The following is a 19,994-nucleotide window of genomic DNA, read 5'->3' as shown; positions in this document are numbered from 1 at the left end:
TGAGGTTCCCATTACCAGCCTTTGAATCTGGGTGTATTCTTTTTTCTTTTTTTTTTTTTTGGTGGACATGAGGCTTGAACTTTGGGCCTGGGCACTGTCCTTGAGCTCTTCAGTCACAGCACCACTTCTGGTTTTCTGAGTGGTTTATGGAGATAAGAGTCTCATGGACTTTCCTATCCCAGCTGGCTTTGAACCTCGATCCTCAGGTCTCAGCCTCCTAACTAGGATTACAGGAGTGAGCCCCCAGCGCCCTGCAATCTGGGTGTATTCTTAGCTGTTGAGCCCACAATAGTTACCAGTCCTGACTCAGTTGATCGCAAAGGAATTTTTTTTTTTTTTTGTGCCAGTTCTGGGGCTTGAGCTCAGGGCTAGCACTCTACCACCTGAGCCACAGAGCCACTTCCAGCCTTTTCTGGAAGGTGGTACTGAGGAATCAAACCCAGGGCTTCATGTGTGCTAGGCAAGTACTCTACCACTAAGCCATATTCCCAGCCTTTTTTTCCCCCCAGTTGTGAGGCTTAAACTCTGGGCCTAGAGCTTTTGTGCTGAAGGCCAGCACTCTACCACTTAAGCTCCAGCTCCACTTCTGGCTTTTTAAAAAAAAATTTAAGGGAGATAAAGAGTCTCACAGATACTCTGGGGTTGGCTTTGAATCATGATCTTCAGATCTCAGCCTCCTGAGTAGCTAGGATCACAGACAAGAGCAGTGACTTTAAAAAAAATTTTTTTTGGGGGGGGGAAATCCGGTCATGGGGCCTGAACTCTGGGCCTAGGCCTGTCCCTCAGCTCTTCAGCTCAAGGCTAGCACTCTACCACTTGAGCCACAGCACCACTTCCAGCTTTTTTTCTTTTTGCTTATGTGGTGCTGGGGAATCGAACCCAGGGCCTCAGGCATGCAAGGCAAGTGCTCTACCACTGAGCCACCTTCCCAGCCTGACTTTTTAAAAATTTTTATTTTTTTAGGATACTCCATAGGATTGCACTTCTCATTTCCTCTTTTTATTTTTTATTTTTATTCATCAAAACAGGTGTTAAAGACAACTATTGTCAGCAAGAGGTGGAAGAAGATCCTTACTTTGGGGTATTGTTCTAGGTAATTACCAAAGTCACAGCATTTTCTCTCTTACTTCAGGTTGCAGTAAAATTCAGAGACGCTGTTGACAACTTTCTGCCACCATGGGGGAGCTTTTCCGCAGTGAGGAGATGACTCTGGCTCAGTTATTTCTACAGTCAGAAGCTGCTTATTGTTGCGTCAGTGAATTAGGAGAACTCGGGAAGGTTCAGTTTCGTGATGTAAGTAGTTGTGGGGCTGCTTCTTGATGACCACTGAACTGTTTTTCTTGTTAATGTCTAATGGCTTTATTATAAATGTTTTGTTTTTGTTTGCAAAAATAAAGGAGTAACATTACAGAACTGTCTTACAGAGTGTAGACTACATGCCATGTTTCTAGAAATAAAAATGTTTTGTTTTTGTTTTTGTTTTGTTCTGATCATGGGCTTGAACTCTGGACCTGAGCACTGTCCCTCAGCTTTTCAGTTCAAGGCTAGTGCTCTACCACTTGAGCCACAGCCCACTTCTGGTTTTCTGGTGGTTTATTAGAGATAAGTATTTCACTGCTTTTCCTGCCCGGGCTGGCTTTAAACTGTGATCTTCAGATCTCACCCTCCTTAGTAGCTGGGATTATAGGCATGAGCCACTGGCACCCAGCATAAAAATGTTTTGTGTCAGTCCTTCCATGCCTTTGCTAGCACTTTCTCTGAAAACCATCCTAAACACTCTCAAGGTACTTGCTTAGAATGCTAGGAGAGGAAAGATAGCAAACTAACTTTTCACTTTGAGTTCCTATAAACAAAATATCAGGCATGTAGGTATAGATACATTGTGCATAAGTAAGTGTGTATACTGATAGCCCATTTTATTTTGAGTACTTAGTGAAGATATCAAAAGAAAATGAGCAATCTAAGAGTAAAAACTACAAACCAAATACAAAGCCCTGAATTCAAACCCCAGTACTGCTAAAGGTAGAAGGTGTGTACTGTGAGGTTTATAATCTGATCAAGAAGTCTTAATACACACTGCTGAAAGGCAGTGTTCCCTGACTCAGATCTTCCTATTATAGTCCCAGAGCTCCATGTACCTCTCATTCATCATGGTCATGGTTTTACATTTCATAGTGGAGTACTTGGTTAAAGTTTCTCTCTTCATCTATGACCTATGCACCATGAAGATAGGCATGTTTTCTGGTTATGGGTATTGTATCTTTTTTCTTTTTTTTGGTTAGTCATGGGGCTTGAACTTGGGGCCTGAGTGCTGTCCCAGAACTCTTTTGCTCAAGGCTAGCACTCTACTGCTTTGAGCAATAGCTCCACTTCTGCTTTTCTGGTGGTTAATTGGAAGTGAGTCTCATGGACTTTCCTCCTGCCTGGCATGGCTTTGAATTATGATACTCAGATCTCTGCCTCTTAAGTAGATAGGATTATAGGCATGAACCAACAGCACCTGGCTCAACAAATGCTTTTTAAGTTCAACATTGTTTCTGAGATTTGATCATGTTAATTTAAGTAGTTGTGGTTCATTGCTTAAAACTGCTCTCTATGGGGCTGGGCAGGTAGCTCAGTGCTAAAGTGCTTGCCTTGCATGCATGAGGCCCTGGGTTCAATTCTTCAGCACCACATAACAAAAGGCTGGAGTGGCACAGTGGCTCAAATGGTAGAGGGGAGGGTTAGCCTTGAGCTGAAGAGCTGAGGGACTGTGTATAGGCCCAGAGGGGCCTGAACTCTGGCGCCACGACTGACAAAAACAACAACCCAAAAAACTGCTCTATAGTCATTTTAAGCACATGCAGTTTTTCCTGCTTATGAATGTTAAGGTTCATTCTGATTCTGTTTAAGAAATGTACATTCTTTTGTTTTGTTTTGTTTTTTTGTTTTTGCCAGTCCTGGGGCTTGAACTGAGGGCCTGGGCACTGTCCCTGAGCTTCCTTTGCTCAAGATTAGCACTCTACCACTTAAGCCATGGTGCCATTTCCGGCCTTTTCTGCTTATGTAGTATTGAGGAATCAAGGCCAGGGCCTCATGCATGCCAGGCAAGCACTGTACCACTAAGCCACATTCCCAGCCCTGTATGTACATTCTTAAGTATATTTTTGGCATACTTATGTGATAGTTGCTCTAGACAAAGATCTTAGTACATCTATGTTTTTGGTATTGAAACTTGAACTCAAGGCTTTATGTTTGTTTAAGCAGGTGCTGTACCACTTGAACCACACCCATAGGACCTCTTTCAAAAGAATGTTTTATTTTATTTCATTTTGAGGTAAAATCCAGATCAGCCTCAAACTCAGTGATCCTTCTGCCTTCCCAAGTGCTGGGATTGTAGGTATATGAAACACTAAACAGTTTTTTTCCCCAGTATTTCTTTTTTTTTTTTTTTTTTGGGTCGGTCATAAAGATTGAACTCTGGGCCTGGGCGCTGTCCCTCAGCTCTTCAGCTCACGGCTAGTGCTCTACCACTTGAGCCACCGTGCCACTTCCAGTTTTCTGAGTGGTTTATTGGAGTTAAGAGTCTCATGGAAGGGGCTGGGAAGGTGGCTCAGTGGTAGAGCGCTTGCCTTGCATGCCTGAGGCCCTGAGTTTGATTCCTCAGCACCACGTAAGCAAAAAGAAAAAAGCCAGAAGTGGTGCTGTGGCTCAAGTGGTAGAGCGCTAGCCTTGAGCTGAAGAGCTGAGGGACAGCGCCCAAACCCAGAGTTCCGGCCCCACGACTGGACCCCCCCCCCCAAAAAAAAAAAAAAAGTCTCATGGAGTTTACTACTTGAGCTGGCTTTGAACCTTGATCCTCAGATCTCAACCTCCTGATTAGCTAGGATTACAGGTGTGATGTCTGGCCCAGTATTTTTTAATTACAGTGGCTTACACTTGTAATTCTGGCTACTCAGGAGGCTAAGATCTAAGGATCAAGGTTCAAAGCCAGCCCAGATAGAAAAGGCTGTGAAAGTCTTATCTCCAGTTAACCACCAGAAAACTAAAAATAGAGCTGGGTTTTCTAGTGATAGAGCACAAGCCTTGAGCAAAATTGCTCAGGGACAGAGCCCAGGCCCTGAGTTCAAGCCCCACCACTGCCAAAAGAAAAAAAAAAAGATTTATTGAGGATCAAAGAGAGTTCTTGCTTATGTAACATCATTATTAATATTTATTATATTAAAATTTAAATTTTAGCAATGTTTGTTAAATCATTTAAAATAATAATAAACCTACTACCTGTTGTCATCTATATTACTTTTTTAAATTTTTGGTCTGTCGTGGGGCTTGAACTCTGGGCCTGGGCACTGTCCTTGGGCTCTTCAGCTCCAGGCAAGCGCTCTACTGCTTGAGCCATAGTGCCATTTCCTGTTTTCTAGTGGTTTATTGGAGATCAGAATCTTAGGGACTTTCCTGCCCGGGCTGGCTTTGAACCACGATCCTCAGATCTCAGCCTCCTGAGTGGCTAGGCTAGGATTACAGGTGTGAGCCACCGGCGCCCGGCTATTACTTTTTTGTGTGTGTGTGCTGGTCCTGGGTTTTGAACTCAGCCTGGACGCTGTCCCTGACCTTTGTTGCTCAAGGCTGGTGTTCTACCACTTAAGCCATAGCTCCACTTCTGTCTTTTTGTTGGTTAATTGGAGATAAGAAGCTCATGGACTTTCTCCACTGGGCTAGCTTTGACTCTTGATCTTCTAACCTTAATCTCCTGAGTAGCTGGGATTATAGCTGTGAACCATCAGTTCCTAATTCATTAATACTGTTTTTCTTTTTTTTTTAATATATATTTTTTTATTATAAAGATACTATACAGAGGGGTTACAGTTACATGAGTAAGGTAATGAGTACATTTCCTGTTGAGCAATGTTACGCATTCCTTTGTTTTCCCCCTACCAGCCTTTTTTCTTTTTTCTTTTTTTTTTGACTGTTGTGGGGCTTGAACTCTGGGCCTGGGCACTGCCCCTGAGCTCTTCAGCTCAAGGTGAGCACCCTACCACTTGAGCCACAGTGCCGCTTCTGGTTTTCTGGTGGTTAATTGGAGATAAGAGTCTCATGGACTTTCCTGCCCAGGCTGGCTTTGAGCCTTGATCCTCAGATCTCAGCCTCCTGAGTAGCTAGGATTACAGGTGTGAGCTACCGGCGCTCGGCTTATACTATTTTTCTGAAAAACTTTTTTTTTTTTTTTTTTTGGTCCAGTCGTGGGGCCCTGGGCACTGTCCCTCAGCTCTTCAACTCAAGGCTAGCTCTCTACCACTTGAGCTACAGCACTACTTCCGGCTTTTTTTTTTTTTTTTTGCTTATGTGGTGCTGAGGAATTGAACCCAGGGCTTCATGCATGCAAGGCAAGCACTCTACCACTGAGCCACCTTCCCAGCCCCGAAAAACATATTTTTATACCAAAACAAACAAAAATTACATTAAGAAGAGTTTTTTTTTCATTTTTTTCCTTTTTCTTTTGTATGCTGGGGATAAAACCCTAGGCCTCTCACCCGTGGCTTATACCTACAATTCTAAAGTACTCAGGAGGCTGAGATCCAGAGGATCTTGGCTTGAGGCCATCCTGCTCAAAAATTTAGTCCTCAAGACTCTACTTTCAAAATAGCCAGCAAAAATCCAGGCACAAACTGTAAAGCACTAAATAAACTAGTAAACCAAGGAAGCTTGAGGTCTTGAGTTCAAATTCTAGTCCCATAGCAGGAAAATAAATCTCTCTGACCTGTGTCATTAGAATAAGCAGGAAGTAAGTAATACATGGTGATATTAAGACCATTGAGGTGATGGTGATGAGGAATAGCCAAGGGGGAAATCCAACTTATCTTTTCCTGCTCAATAAAAAGTATAGCTTGAGGGCTGGAAAGTTGGCTCAGTGGTAGAGCGCTTGCCTTGCATTCCTGAGGCCCTGGGATCGATTCCTCAGCACCACATAAACAAAAAGAAAAAAAGCTGGAAGTGGTGCTGTGGCTCAAGTGGTGGAGCGCTAGCTTTGAGCTGAAGAGCTGAGCGACAGCGCCCAGGCCCAGAGTTCAGGCCCCACGACCGGACCCAAAAAAAAAAAGTATAGCTTGATTTTTCCTGCTCAATAAAAAGTATAGCTTGTTTTTTTTTTTTTTTTTTTGTCGGTCGTGGGAATTGAACTCTGGGCCTGGGCGTTGTCCCTCAGCTCTTCAGCTCAAGGCGAGCGCTCTACCACTTGAGCTACAGCGCCACTTCTGGTTTTCTGGTGGTTTATTGGAGATAGGAGTCTCATGGTCTCTCCTGCCCGGGCTGGCTTTGAACCGCGATCCTCAGATCTCAGCCTCCTGAGTAGCTAGGATTACAGGCGTGAGCCATCAGCGCCCGGCTAGCTTGTTTTTTTTAAAAAATATTTTGGGATTGTCCAGTCAATTTTGCAAGTCTCTCAGTTTGAAGTTGGCTCATTATTTCCTCATGATTTGTTTTAAGTTCAACAGTTTTGTCAAGAATATTACATAAGTCGGGTGCTGGTGGCTCATGCCTGTAATCCTAGCTACTTAGGAGGCTGAGATCTGAGGATCACGGTTCAAAGCCAGCCCGGGCAGGAAAGACTGTGAGACTCCTATCTCCAATAAACCACCAGAAAACCGGAAGTGGCCCTTGTAGCTCAAGTGGTAGAGCGCTCGCCTTGAGCTGAAGAGCTGAGGGACAGCGCCCAGGCCCAGAGTTCAAGCCCCACGACCAACCAAAAAAAAAAAAAAAAAAAAGAATACTACATAAATGATAGTATGTCTAAATGTATTGTATTAGAAGGTATAGGATATAATTTATTCTTTTATTGGTAGAAATAAATTTGATCACCTGACTAAGGTATTGTTTGCTAGATTTCTCCACTGTTAAGGCATTTTATCCTTGTGATTAATAAATAATGTGGGGTGATACTTTTGAGAGTTGTATCAATATCCTTTTCTCCCAAACCTTTCTACCTAATAGTTTTTATATCCTTTGTTTTGAAATCTCAGTGATTACAGTGGTACTTACAAAAAAATAATTTTCTGATTATTCCTCTGCAAATAATAATAACAATTCTTTTTTTTTTTTTTTTTTGCCAGTTGTGGGGCCTGAACTCTGGTCTTAGGCACTGTCCCTCAGCTCTTCAGCTTAAGCTAGCACTTTACCACTGGAGCCACAGTGCCACTTCTGTTTTTTTCTGCTTATGTGGTGCTGTGGAATCGAACCCAGGGCATCATGCTTGCCAGGCAAGCACTCTACCACTGAACCACCTTCACAGCTACAATTCATTTTTTTTTTTTTTTTTTTTTTGGGTCCGGTCGTGGGGCCTGAACTCTGGGCCTGGGCGCTGTCCCTTAGCTCTTCAGCTCAAGGCTAGCGCTCTACCACTTGAGCCACAGCGCCACTTCCAGCTTTTTTCTTTTTGCTTATGTGGTGCTGGGGAATCGAACCCAGGGCCTCAGGCATGCAAGGCAAGCGCTCTACCACTGAGCCACCTTCCCAGCCCCTACAATTCATTTTTAAAAAGGAAAAATGAACTTAGGGCTGATCTAGTCAGGGATAACTAACAACACTGAAATGTGCAAGTTTTGTTTTTCAGTTCTAGTGATTGAACCCAGGGCCTGTTAGACAAGCACTCTATTCCTGAGCTATATACCTCCATCATCATCATCATTGTTATTCTCCTCCTCCTTCTCTTCCTCCTTCTCCTTTTCTTCCTTTTCCTCCTCTCCTTTCTTTTCATATTCCTTCTTTTGTTTTTAGTACTGGAGATTGAACCTTGTGCTCACTAGACAGATGCTATAACACTTGATCCACATCCCTAGTCTCCTCCCCCCCCGCTTTTTTTTTTTTTTGTGCTAGTCCTGGGACCTGAACTCCGGCTCTGGGTACTGTACCTAAGGTTCTTTTTCTCAGGGCTAGTACTCTACCACTTGAGCCACAGTGTCACTTCCACTTTTCCTTAGTAGTTTATTAGAGATAAGAGTCTAACAGACTTTCTTACTCAAGCTGGCTTTGAACCATGATCCTCAGATTTCAGCCTCCTGAGTAGCTAGGATTATGGATGTGAGCCATTAGCACCTGGCTCCTAGCCCTGTTTTGTTTGTCTAGAAAAGCACTTTGGAGGCTGAGGTAGGAAGCTCAAGCTCAAGGCTAGCCTGGACTTTATAGAGGACCCTCTCTCAAAAAAAAAAAAAAAAAACAAAATAAAGCAAAACAAAGAACCTGACATATTCTAACATTATGTACATTTTTCTTGCAAAATTAAAAGGATTTTGATCTTTAGATTTTGATCTCCTTAGGTTTTATTATTGTTATATATCTATATCTTACACACATATGTAGTAGGGAGTCTAGTTCTCCACCCCCTATGAATATCCAATTGTCTTACAACTTTTTTTTTTTTTGCACTACTGGGACTTGAACTCAGGGCCTTATGCTTTCTAGGCAGGTGTTCTACTACTGAGTCATGCCTCCAGTCCCTTTTTTGTACTGTTTTTTTTTTTTTTGTTGGTCATAGGGCTTGAACTCTAGGCCTGGGCGCTGTCCCTGAGCTCTTGAGCTCAAGGCTAGCACTCTGCCACTTGAGCCACAACACTACTTCTGGCTTTTTCCATTTATGTGGTGCTGAGGAATCGAACCCAGGGCCTAATGCATGCTAGGCAAGCACTCTACCACTGAGCCACCTTCCCAGCCCTTGCACTGGTTATTTTTGATAAGGTCTTACTTCCTGCCTGGACATGTACTTGAACTACAAATCCTCTTATTTTTTTGCTTCCCATCATATGTCAGATTACATGTGTGTACCACCATGCCCAGCTTCTGTTGAGATGGTCTCTTTTTTTTTTTTTTTTTGTCGGTCGTGGGGCTTGAACTCTGGGCCTGGGCGCTGTCCCTCAGCTCTTCAGCTCAAGGCGAGCGCTCTACCACTTGAGCTATAGCGCCACTTCCAGTTTTCTGGTGGTTTATTGGAGATAGGAGTCTCACGGTCTTTCCTGCCCGGGCTGGCTTTGAACCGAGATCCTCAGATCTCAGCCTCCTGAGTAGCTAGGATTACAGGCGTGAGCCACCAGCGCCCGGCTGAGATGGTCTCTTGTATGTTTTGTCCAAGCCTGGATTTGCAGTACTCAGCTCCCACATAGCTAGGATTGATCCCAGCTATTGTTGAGAAAGGGTCTTGAGTGTATGCCTGAGCTGGCCTCATACCTTGATCCTCCTAATCTCAACTTTCCAAGTAGCTAGGATTATAGGGGTGAATCACCAGCTCCTGCTCAGAGCAACTTTTTGATTATGTGTTCTTATTTTATGATTTGTGATCTCATATGTAAAGTATCAAATTTTCACATACAATTTGGATCTGTTTCTAAGTTCTTTTCTGGTTAATTGGCTTATTTATCTCTGTCCTTATAGTAATTGTCATTTCTAAGATTTGATATTTTATAGGGTAAATATTCTACTTTATTGGAATTATCTTGCCTATTCTAACTACTCTGTGTTCTTTCATATTCATTTTTATTCTTTTTTTGTTGCTTTTGGGGCTTGAACTCAGGGCCTGGGTGCTGTCCCTGTGCTTTGTCGCTCAGGGCTAGCTTTCTACCATTTTGAACCACAGGGCTACTTCTGGTTCTCTGGTGGTTAATTGGATATATGAGTCTCACAGAGCTGGGCACTGGTGGCTCTTGCCTGTAATCCTCGCTGCTCAGGAGGCTGAGATCTGAAAATCGCAGTTCAAAGCCAGCCTGGGCAGGAAAGTCTGTCTGTGAGACTTATCTCCAATAAACTACTCTGAAAAAGTTAGAAGTGAAACTGTGGCTCAAAGTGGTAGCTTGCTAGCCTTGTGGGAAAAAAGCTCAGGACCACCCAGGCCCTAAGTTCAAGCCCTACAACTGACCAAAAAAAAGTCTCACAGACTTTCCTGCCCAAGCTGGCTTCAAACTGTGATCCTCAGATCTCAGCCTCCTGAGTAGCTAGGATTACAGGCAAGAGCCACCAGTGCTTGGATTCATGTTCATTTTAAAATTTAGAATGAGATTGCTAAATTCTATTACATTTTCTGCATTTTTTTTTTTTTTTTGTCGGTCATGGGGCTCAAACTCTGGGCCTGAATGCTGTCCCTCAGCTCATCAGCTCAAGGCTAGCACTCTAACACTTGAGCCACAACGCCACTTCCGGTTTTTTGTGTGGTTTATTGGAGATAAGAGTCTCATGGAGTTTCCTGCCCAGGCTGGCTTTGAACCATGATCCTCAGATCTCAGACTCTTGAGTAGCTAGGATCACAGGTGTGAGCCACTGACACCCAGCTTGCTTATTTCTTCTATATGATTCTTTTTATTTTTTCTTTCTTTGTGCTAGGCCTGGAACTTGAACTCAGAGCCTGGACTCTGTCCCTGAGCCTTTCTGCAAGGCTAGCGCTCTACCACTTGAGCCACAATGCTACTTTTGTTCTTTGAGTGCTTAATTGGAGATAAGAGTCTCACTGGTGGGTAGGGTTGGGGGTAGGTGTCTCATGGGGCTGGGAATGTGGCTTAGTGGTAGAAGCCCTGCTGTGGCTCAAGTGGCAGAGTAGTTGCCTTGAGCAAAAGAAGCTCAGGGACAGTGTCCAAGCCTGAGTTCAAGCCCCTAAGACTGGCCAAAAAAATATTTTTTTCTGAAGTTAGGCACTGGTTGGTCATATTGGTAATCCTAGCTACTCAGGAGGCTGAGATCTGAGGATCATAGTTTGAAGCCAGTCTGGACAGGTAGTCTGAGACACTTATCTCCAATTAGCCTTGAGCAAAAGAAGCGCAGAGACAGTGCCCAGGTCTGGCAAAAAAAAAAAAAAAAAAAAAAAAAAAGTTTCACAAGGACTTTTCTGCCCTGGCTGGCTTGCAACAACAATCCTCAGATCTCAGCCTCCTGAACAGCTAGGATTACAGGCAGGAGCCACCAGCACCTGGCTTCTTAATTTTTTTTTAAAAGCTATACTGAAATACATATGGTTAATGTTCCATCATATTCACCCATGTATAATGTGCACTTCAATAGTTCGTGATGTATTTCCAGACATAACCATTACCACAGGTTTAGAACTTTCTGAAACCTTGAACTTATTAGCAGTCTCCCCATTCCCTCCATCACCACACTATACCCCACTTCACTCTGGAAATCAGAGTAATGAACCTTCTTTACCCATTCTATATATATAAATTGTATAAATGAAATGATATGTTTTTGTGTTTTGTTTTTGCCAGTCATAGAGCTTGAACTCAGGACCTGGGCACTGTCCCTGAGCGGCTTTTTGTTGAAGGCTAGCCCTCTACCACTTGAGCCACAGTGCCACTTCCAGCTCTTTCTGTTTATGTGGTACTAAGGAATAGAACCCAGCGCTTCATGCATGCTAGGCAAGCACTGTACCACTAAGGCACTAAGGCACATTCCCAGCTCCTAATGTATATTTTTATGATTGGCTTCTTTTTTCCTGATCTCTTCAGCTCAAGGCTACTGCTTTACCACTTGAGTCACAGCACCACTTCCAGGTTTTTCTGCTTATGTGGTGCTGAGGAATCGAACCCAGGGCCTCATGCATGCAAGGCAAGTTCACTCTACCACCGAACCGCCTTCCCAGCCCCAATTTTTTCATGTTTTGAGTAAGAGTTTTCAGGTGCTGTCCCTTAGCTTTTTTACTAAAGGCTTGCACTCTAATACTTAAACCGCAGCTTCACTTGTGGCTTTTTGCTGATTGGAGATAAGAGTTTCTCAAATTTGTCGGTCTGGGCTGGCTTCTGTCATCCTCAGATCTCAGCCTCCTAAGTAACTAATATTACAGGCAGTAGCCACCAACACTTAACTCCTTAATTATATACATTTGTGGAATACAGTGACTTTATATATGTATGTGTGTAATTAATGTGGATATCTCTTATCATTTTTGTAGTAAGAAACTTATTTTGAAATGTACAGTGCATTGTCTTTGACTATAGTTACCTCTTTTGTGTGATAGATCGCAAAACTACCTCCTGTCAGACTTTCTACCCTTTGGCCAGCAACTCCTCCTGTCCTTCTTAACCTCTCCTATCTATCTGAAACTTTATATAATCTTTGACCAACAACTTCTCTATCCCCTCACTTCCCCCTACTCCCCTCTGGTAACCATCATTCTACTCTATTTCTACGAGTTTATCTTTTAAAGATTCTACATGTGAGATCATGAGGTATTTTTCTTTTCTCTGTGAGGTTTATTTTACTTAATATAATGTCCCACACTTTCTTCATCTGTTGATAGATACTTGGCTTTGATGAATAATACCGTGAACACAGAAGTGATTTCTCTTCCCCATAGTTTCACTTAACTTTGCATAGATTTCACTTCTTTGCATAGGATACCCAAAAGTGAGACTGTAGGATTGCTGGGTCATATCCTGGTAGTGGTGGTTGTGGGTTTTTTGGTTTTTTTTTTTTTTTTTGGTCATGGGGCCTGAACTCTAGTCCTGAGCCCTGTCCCTTAGCTCTTCAGCTCAAAGCTAGTGACCTACCACTTGAGCCATAGTGTCATTTCCGGCTTTTTCTGCTTATGTGGTGCTAAGGAATCAAACCCAGGCCTCATGCATGCAAGGCAAGCACTCTATCACTGAGCTACCTTCCCAGCCCCTGGTTGTGGTTTTCTGCTTTTTTTTTCGGTGGCATTTGGATCAAACCCAGGGCTTGTATAGGCAAGGCAAAGTACACTATCACTGATCTGCATTCTCAGTGCTATTTTTTCTTTTTTTTGGGTCGGTCCTGGGGCCTGAATTCTGGGCCTGAGTACTGTTCCTCAGCTCTTCAGGTCAAGGCTACTGGTCTCCCACTTGAGCCACCATTACCACTTCTGGCTTTTTTTGTTTATGTGGTGCTGAAGAATCGAACTCAGGGCCTCATGCATGCAAGGCATGCACTCTACCACTGATCCACCTTCCCAGCCCCTCAGTTCTATTTTTTCAAATCACATTTTTGTTATCTTTAAGTAGTTGTTCAAAGGGCTATTTAGTTTTTTTGGAACCACCATTTTTTTCATAATGGTTGTACTAATACTATATGTTCCTACTAACAGTAAGTATATAAGAGTTCCTCTCCCTCCATATTTCCACCAATATTTACCTCTTTCTCTCTCTTTTTTCTCCTAGTACTAGGGGAATATGAACTAAGGGGCCTTAAGCTTACTCAGCTTTTTGCGCATTGCTAGTGCTTGACCACTTGAGCCATGCCTCTAGCTCAGCTTTTGTTCATTATTTAGAGATGGAATTTCAAACTTGTTTCTGCCCAGACTAGCTTCAAACTTCAGTCCTCTAGAGCTCAGCCTTAGTAGCTAGGATTACATTATGACCCATTGGTTTGGCTTTTTCACTCAAGGATGGAGTTCTACTGCTTGAACCTTCTTTTACTTCTGGCTTTTTGCTGATTAGTTGGTGATAAAAGTCCCAGGGTGGGCCTAGGAACATGGCTTAATGGTAGAGTGCTCACCTAACATGCATGAAGCCCTGGGTTCGATTTTTCAGTTCCATGTAATCAGAAAAAGCCAGAAGTGGAGCCATGGCTCAATGGTAGAGCGCTAGCCTTGAGCAAAAGAAGCTCAGGGACGGGCTGGGAAGGTGGCTCAGTGGTAGAGCGCTTGCCTTGCATGCATGAGGCTCTGGGTTTGATTCCTCAGCACCACATAAGCAAAAAAACAAACAAACAAACAAAAAAAAACAAAAGAAGCTCAGGGACAGAAGCGGGTCCTGAGTTTAAGCCCCAGGACTGGCAAAAAAAAAAAAAGGTCTCAAGGATTTCTCTGTACAGGCTGACTCTGAATCTTCTTGATCCTCAGATTTTAGCCTCTGAAGTAGCTGAGATTTATATACATTAGTCACCAATGTCTTGGCAGATTTCCAGATCTTAATGTGTGTGTGTGTGTGTGTGTGTGTGTGCGCGTGCCAGTATATACATTAGTCACCAATGTCTTGGCAGATTTCCAGGTGTGTGTGTGTGTGTGTGTGTGTGTGTGTGTGTGTGTGTGTGTGTGTGTGTGTGTGTGTGTGTGTGTGTGTGTGTGTGTGTGTGTGTGTGTGTGTGTGTGTGTGTGTGTGTGTGTGTGTGTGTGTGTGTACCTGGGACTTGAACTCATAGCCTGGATGCTTTCTATCAGCTTTTGTGCTCCAGGCTAGCACTTTACCATTTGAGCCACACCTCTACTTCTAGTTTTGTTTTTTTGTTTTTTGTTTTCGGTGGTTAATGGAGATAAAGAGTTTTCATGGACCTTCCTGCCCAGGCTAGCTTTGAATCTTGATCTTCAGATCTCAGCCTCCTGAGTAGCTAGAATTACAGGTGTGACTCACTGGTACTTGGCTTGTACTTATTTTTTAATAGTATCACAATAAAATGTAATTATTGGTTTGTATCTGTCTGTTCCATGAAGCTAATAATTACTAACCACTAATAATTTTTTTGCCTTAGATTCCGTCTGTCTAATATTAATACTATTAAGTCCTTTAAGCAGGGTATGGTGTCAACACTTGTAGTCCCAATTACTCAAGAGACTGAGACAAGAGGATCCCTTGAGCCCAGGAGTTTAGGATTAGTCTAGACAGCATAATGAGACCATGTTACAAAATGAATGAATGAATGAATTGCTTGAAGAATGAACAATTAAATACAGTGATACATTTGCATTGCATACAAGGATATATTTGTGAGCACAAAGTTATTTGTATAACACACATAAATTTATATATTGGATTTTAATATAACTTATATGTAGTATATAATATACATATATACATATTTCATTTTGTGCATATATATATATATAGTATATACCACTAACATGGCAGTATGTGATAAATTCCATAAAATAATACAAATACAAAAAAGTGACATATTTGAATACATATTTATGTGTGTGCATATATATGATTTATATCATATATATATGATCAAATTTATTGTTCAAAGTTTCAAAGTCAGAACAAAGCTTTGCATTTGCAAATTCTTTGCATTTACCCTAAGCCTACTACAGTGTCTAGTATACATGTGATATTGCATATCTTTTGAATAATTATACTTCTGTATTTTGTATGATATTTATGGAATTTGTTGTATGATTATTGGTTGCTTTTATTCTTCTTTACCTATTAGATGTCCTATTAATATGTAGGATTTGTTGTTGTTGTTGTTGTTGTTGTTGTTGTGGGGCTTGAACTCTGGGTTTGGGCACTATCCCTCAGCTCTTCAGCTCAAGGCGAGCGTTCTACCAATTAAGCCACAGCACCACTTCCAGTTTTCTAGTGGTTTTTTTTTTTTTCCCCGAGATAAGACTCTTACGGACTTTTCCCTGATGGGGCTGGCTTTGAATTGTGATCCTCAGATCTCAGCCTCCTGAGTAGCTAGGATTACTGGTGTGAGGCATTGGCACCCAGCCAGGAACTTTTTATTTTTGCATGTGTATCCCAGAATATCTATCACATTGCTTTGAAAATTACATATGGTGTGTAAATGAATAAAACTAGCCTATCACAGGGAGTGAAGACACAAGGGGAAAAAAACAAAACAAAAAAAGGATGCTTTCTGTCTTCTCTACTTGAGAAGAAAAAGAGAAGGAAACCAGAATTCTATACCTATTCCCCTAATTTTAGATGTTGGGAAGGGAGCTCGCTGCTTTGCCTGATCTGCTTCCATTCCAGGAATGTGTTGTAGCTGCAAGGAAGGAAGGTTTTGGCTTAGCTTGTGTGACTGGTTGCAAAAAAATTTACATAGATCATTAGATGATTTTAATTAGTTTCAGTATACCTTGACACAAAATTAGGTTTTCACTTTGAAGGATGTTGCTTGTTATAGGAAATGGATGCATTTATTTGAAGTTTTTAAATGGGTTTTTATTTTTCAGTTAAATCCAGATGTGAATGTTTTCCAACGGAAATTTGTGAATGAAGTTAGAAGATGTGAAGAAATGGATCGAAAACTTCGTATGTACATTTTGGTCTTGTATGATGTCACTATAATTTATGTAGATTAGAGACATTAATACTTTTTTTATTTTTTTGGTCAGTCGTGGGGCTTGAACTCTGGGTCTGGGTGCTGTCCCTGAGCTCTTCATCTTAAGGCAAGTGCTGTACCCCTTAAACCACAGTGCCAGGTCCAGTTTTCTGGTGGTTAATTAGGGATAAGAGTCTCACGGACTTTTCTGCTTAGGTCTGGCTTGGAACCATGATTCTCAGATCTCAGCCTCCTCTGTAGCTAGGATTACAGCCATGAGCCACCAGCACCCTGCTAGACATTAGTACTTTTAATAAAGGAAGGAAATATTACAGGAGAGAAAAAGAGACATTAAGATGATCAATATATACAAATAGATTTTGTGGGGTTTAGGCTAGAAACCTTGTTCAAACAACAGGGCAGGTGGAAAGTACTGCCGTTATTTTTTTCTTTTTTTTTTTTTTGTGGGGGGGTCGGGTCCGGTCGTGGGGCCTGAACTCTGGGCCTGGGCACTGTCCCTCAGCTCTTGAGCTCAAGGCTAGCACTCTACCACTTGAGCCACAGTGCCACTGCTGGCTTTTTCTGTCTATGTGATACTGAGGAATTGAACCCAGGGCCTCATGCATGCAAAGCAAGCACTCTACCACTGAGTCACCTTCCCAGCCCTGCAGTTATTTTTTTCATGAGATTTAATAGCAAAACTACATTATAGAATGCTGAGAGAAGAAAGCAGAGGACTGTCAATTTCAGATGTCAGCAGAGCCACCTTTTAACGTAGGCTAATGAATGAGTAAATGCCTTATTTCATTCATTCTCTTTAAGTTTCCTTCAAGATGAGTGCTAACCATTTAATGACCAAAGTGCCTAAAGATCAGAGAGTTTTAGTAACTTGTCCAGGAACATAGGTAGTCATAATAAAATTAGTATTTCATCTTGCCCAAGTAATTGTAACCCCTGTGTACAGTATTTTCACAATTAAAAAAAAGTTTAAAAAAATTAGTATTTCAAACCATGTTTTTCTGTTTTTATCCAAACCTACTATCTTACCACTGTACCAAGCCTCTTAGAGTTGGATGATAGGTGGCTCTGAAACACTTTTCTCTTTTGGTATTTTGATCCTTTTGCAATATTTTTTAAATGTGTTTGCTTATTTAAACTTTTACACTTAAAACTTACCTGAGAGCTTGGTAGAGTGCTTGCCTAGCATGCAGTAAGGTCCTGAATTCTACCCTAGCACCACAAAACCAAACTAAAAACAACCCCCCCAAACCGAACAAAAAACCTGATTGTTTTCAAATGTAATACATCCTTTTGGCCAAGAGTTGTTTTACTACTGTATGGTGTCATGTTCATTTATATTATATATATTTTTTAACTGTGTTTGGCCATAATAATATTTACAAACTGAACTGTCATACTTGGGGAACATATTTTGGGGAGCATTTATATTGAGCATTTATATTTATATTGAAGGGAGTAAAGAGGGAAGGAAGGAAGATGTGGGTTCTGGGTTTACTATCCTCTTTAGAATAGCTTTAGAGAGTGTGGGGTATAAGAAAGGATATGGTAGGGCTGGGAAGGTGGTCAGTGGTAAAGTGCTTGCCTTGTATGCATGAGGCCCTGGGTTCGATTCCTTAGCATCACATAAGCAGAAAAAGCCGGAAGTGGCACTGTGGCTCAAGTGGTAAAGCACTAGCCTTGAGCTGAAGAGCTGAGGGACAGTGCCCGCCCAAGCCCAGAGTTCAGGCACCATGACCAACATTAAAAAAAAAAAAAAGGATATGGTGGAAATATGAAATGTCTTTCTTAGGCTGAAATACTTTGTAGCCAGGTTTTAAATCTTACTATTTTTCCTCTAATAGTTGCAGTTCTAGGCTTGTATAGTTAGATGTGACTGTTTTGACTCTTATCATTTTAGGATTTGTTGAAAAAGAGATAAGGAAAGCTAACATTCCCATTATGGACACTGGTGAAAACCCAGAGGTACCCTTCCCTCGGGACATGATTGATTTAGAGGTAAATAATTCTGAGAAAACAAAATATGTTTTTTTTTTCTGATTAAGTATGGAAATTACTTTCTGAGTAGGTAGTGAGTAGAGTAATTCTTGCCAACCTTATGAACATAGTGGATTGACTATAAGTAAATTCCCTTTTTTATGTTTCAGACAGTATCTCAATATCTCAGTATCTCATATCTCATATGCTACTAAATAAATGTTTACTGATTTATTGAACCTTTATTGGATTAATGTCAAATTATCTAGTTGTCTATTAATCATAGAGTAAATGAATAGCCCCTGGACTTTTTGATAATATTTGTCCTCTTGAAATGGGCACCAGAGGGGCTGAGAATGTGGCTTAGTGGTAGAATGCTGGCCTAGCATGCATGAAGCCCTGCGTTCAATTTCTTAGTACCACATAAAAAGAAAAAGCCAGCAATGGGGCTGTGGCCCAAGTGGTAGAGTGTTAGCCTTGAGCAAAAGAAGCTCAGGGAAGTGCCCAGGCCCTGAATTCTTCAAGCCTTGGGACTGGCAAACAAAAAACAAAAACAAAAAAAAAAGAATGGCAGCTGGGCACATGGCTCATGCCTGTAATCCTAGCTACTCAAGAGGCTGAGATCTGATGATCGTGGTTCAAAGCCAGCCTGGGCAGGAAAAGTTTATGAGATTCCTATCTCTAATAAACCACCAGAAAACTGGAAGTGGCACTGTGGCTCAAGTGGTAGAGCACTCGCCTTGAGCTGAAGAGCTAAGGGACTGCGCTCAGGCCCAGAATTCAAGCCCATGACCAAAAAAAAAAAGAATGAGTACCAGAGGCTTATGCTTGTAATCCTAGTTACTCCAGAGGCTGTGATCTCAGGATCAGGGGTTGAAGCAAGCTGGGGCAGCAAAGTCCATGAGACTCTTATCTCTAATTAAGTACCAAAAAGCTGGAAGTGTAGTTGGCTCAAGTGGTAGAATACCAGCATTGATGCGATGGGGGGGGGGGGGGGGGGAGGGAAGCTCAGGAATAGCACCCAGTCCCTCAGTTCAGCAACCTCTAGATTTAAACAAAAAACAAAGAAATTTACAGAGTGTACCATAAATTCTATAGACAATGATTATGTTAAGCAGAAAAATTACATAAACAAACTTGGTCCAGCAAAATCAGAAGTATTTTCTGGGTAGGTATATCTTTTGACAGGATAAATTCATTGAATTCAGAGTAAGCATATTGAGCTTAGCTTGATTTAACTTTTTTTCCCCCCTCTAGGCCAATTTTGAGAAGATTGAAAATGAACTGAAAGAAATCAATACAAACCAGGAAGCTCTGAAGAGAAACTTCCTGGAACTGACTGAATTAAAATTTATACTTCGCAAAACTCAGCAGTTTTTTGATGAGGTCAGACTATTGTTTCTTATAGTTCTTGAGCAGCTGATAATATACCTGCACACATGGGCCATGATTTGATTCCAATAATTATTTTAATTTGCTAGTTTGGAAGCAATACCATTTTTGCACCTTTTATTTGAAGAAATGTCAGATTGTGTTCCATTCTCATGCAGTACATAGCCAGCCATGGTTCTGTATATTTTCACATCTGCAAATTTTCATCTTAAGATGGGGAAAGAAAGGAACCCTAAAGTCATTGCATAAATGTAGTTAAAATTTTTATATTAAATACAGCTTAATATTATAAGGTAAGTATATTCTTAAGGTTAAAGTGTAAGAAAGTAACATCTGGCTATATGCAAAATAATAACAAATATTTAACCAACAAACCCTTTATTATATTTGCATTTTATCTTTGTGTTCACTTTTAAAGCTTTGGGCACATTTTCAATACTTTTAGAAAACACCTGTTACTGATTTTTTTCCAAAAGTTTCTCAATATGTTGTATGGAAATACTGGCAAGCATATTTGGATTTTCCCTAAACGTAACTTCATCATTTTATAGGGAAAAATGTTAACAAGTTCCTGGGTTAAATAGGTAAATAAGTTGATAAATGGCAGTTTACTTAAGTGGTCCCCTTAAAAGGACTTAAGAGGTTTACAAAAGGCT

At 41.4% G+C, this 19,994-nt stretch overlaps 1 protein-coding gene across 8 annotated transcripts in view; it reads left to right on the top strand.

The window, feature by feature from the left end:
• Nucleotides 1-19,994, top strand: part of Atp6v0a1 (ATPase H+ transporting V0 subunit a1) — a 69,943-nt gene that overhangs the window by 2,077 nt on the left and 47,872 nt on the right. For all 8 annotated transcript variants that reach the window (XM_070027999.1, XM_070028004.1, XM_070028003.1 and 5 more), the window contains 4 exons: nucleotides 1,133-1,293; nucleotides 15,863-15,941; nucleotides 17,870-17,967; nucleotides 19,204-19,332. In XM_070027999.1, the coding sequence (XP_069884100.1) occupies nucleotides 1,177-1,293; nucleotides 15,863-15,941; nucleotides 17,870-17,967; nucleotides 19,204-19,332 (423 nt within the window). In that variant the 5' untranslated portion in view covers nucleotides 1,133-1,176. The remainder of the gene's footprint in view (nucleotides 1-1,132; nucleotides 1,294-15,862; nucleotides 15,942-17,869; nucleotides 17,968-19,203; nucleotides 19,333-19,994) is intronic.

This window comes from Dipodomys merriami, unplaced genomic scaffold, assembly GCF_024711535.1.
Source record: "Dipodomys merriami isolate MVZ:Mamm:240054 unplaced genomic scaffold, mDipMer1.0.p SCAF_19, whole genome shotgun sequence".
In the NCBI taxonomy this organism is placed as follows: Eukaryota; Metazoa; Chordata; class Mammalia; order Rodentia; family Heteromyidae; genus Dipodomys; species Dipodomys merriami.
The sequence above is the reverse complement of the archived record's forward strand: the minus strand, read 5'-3'. Positions and strand labels throughout refer to the sequence as shown.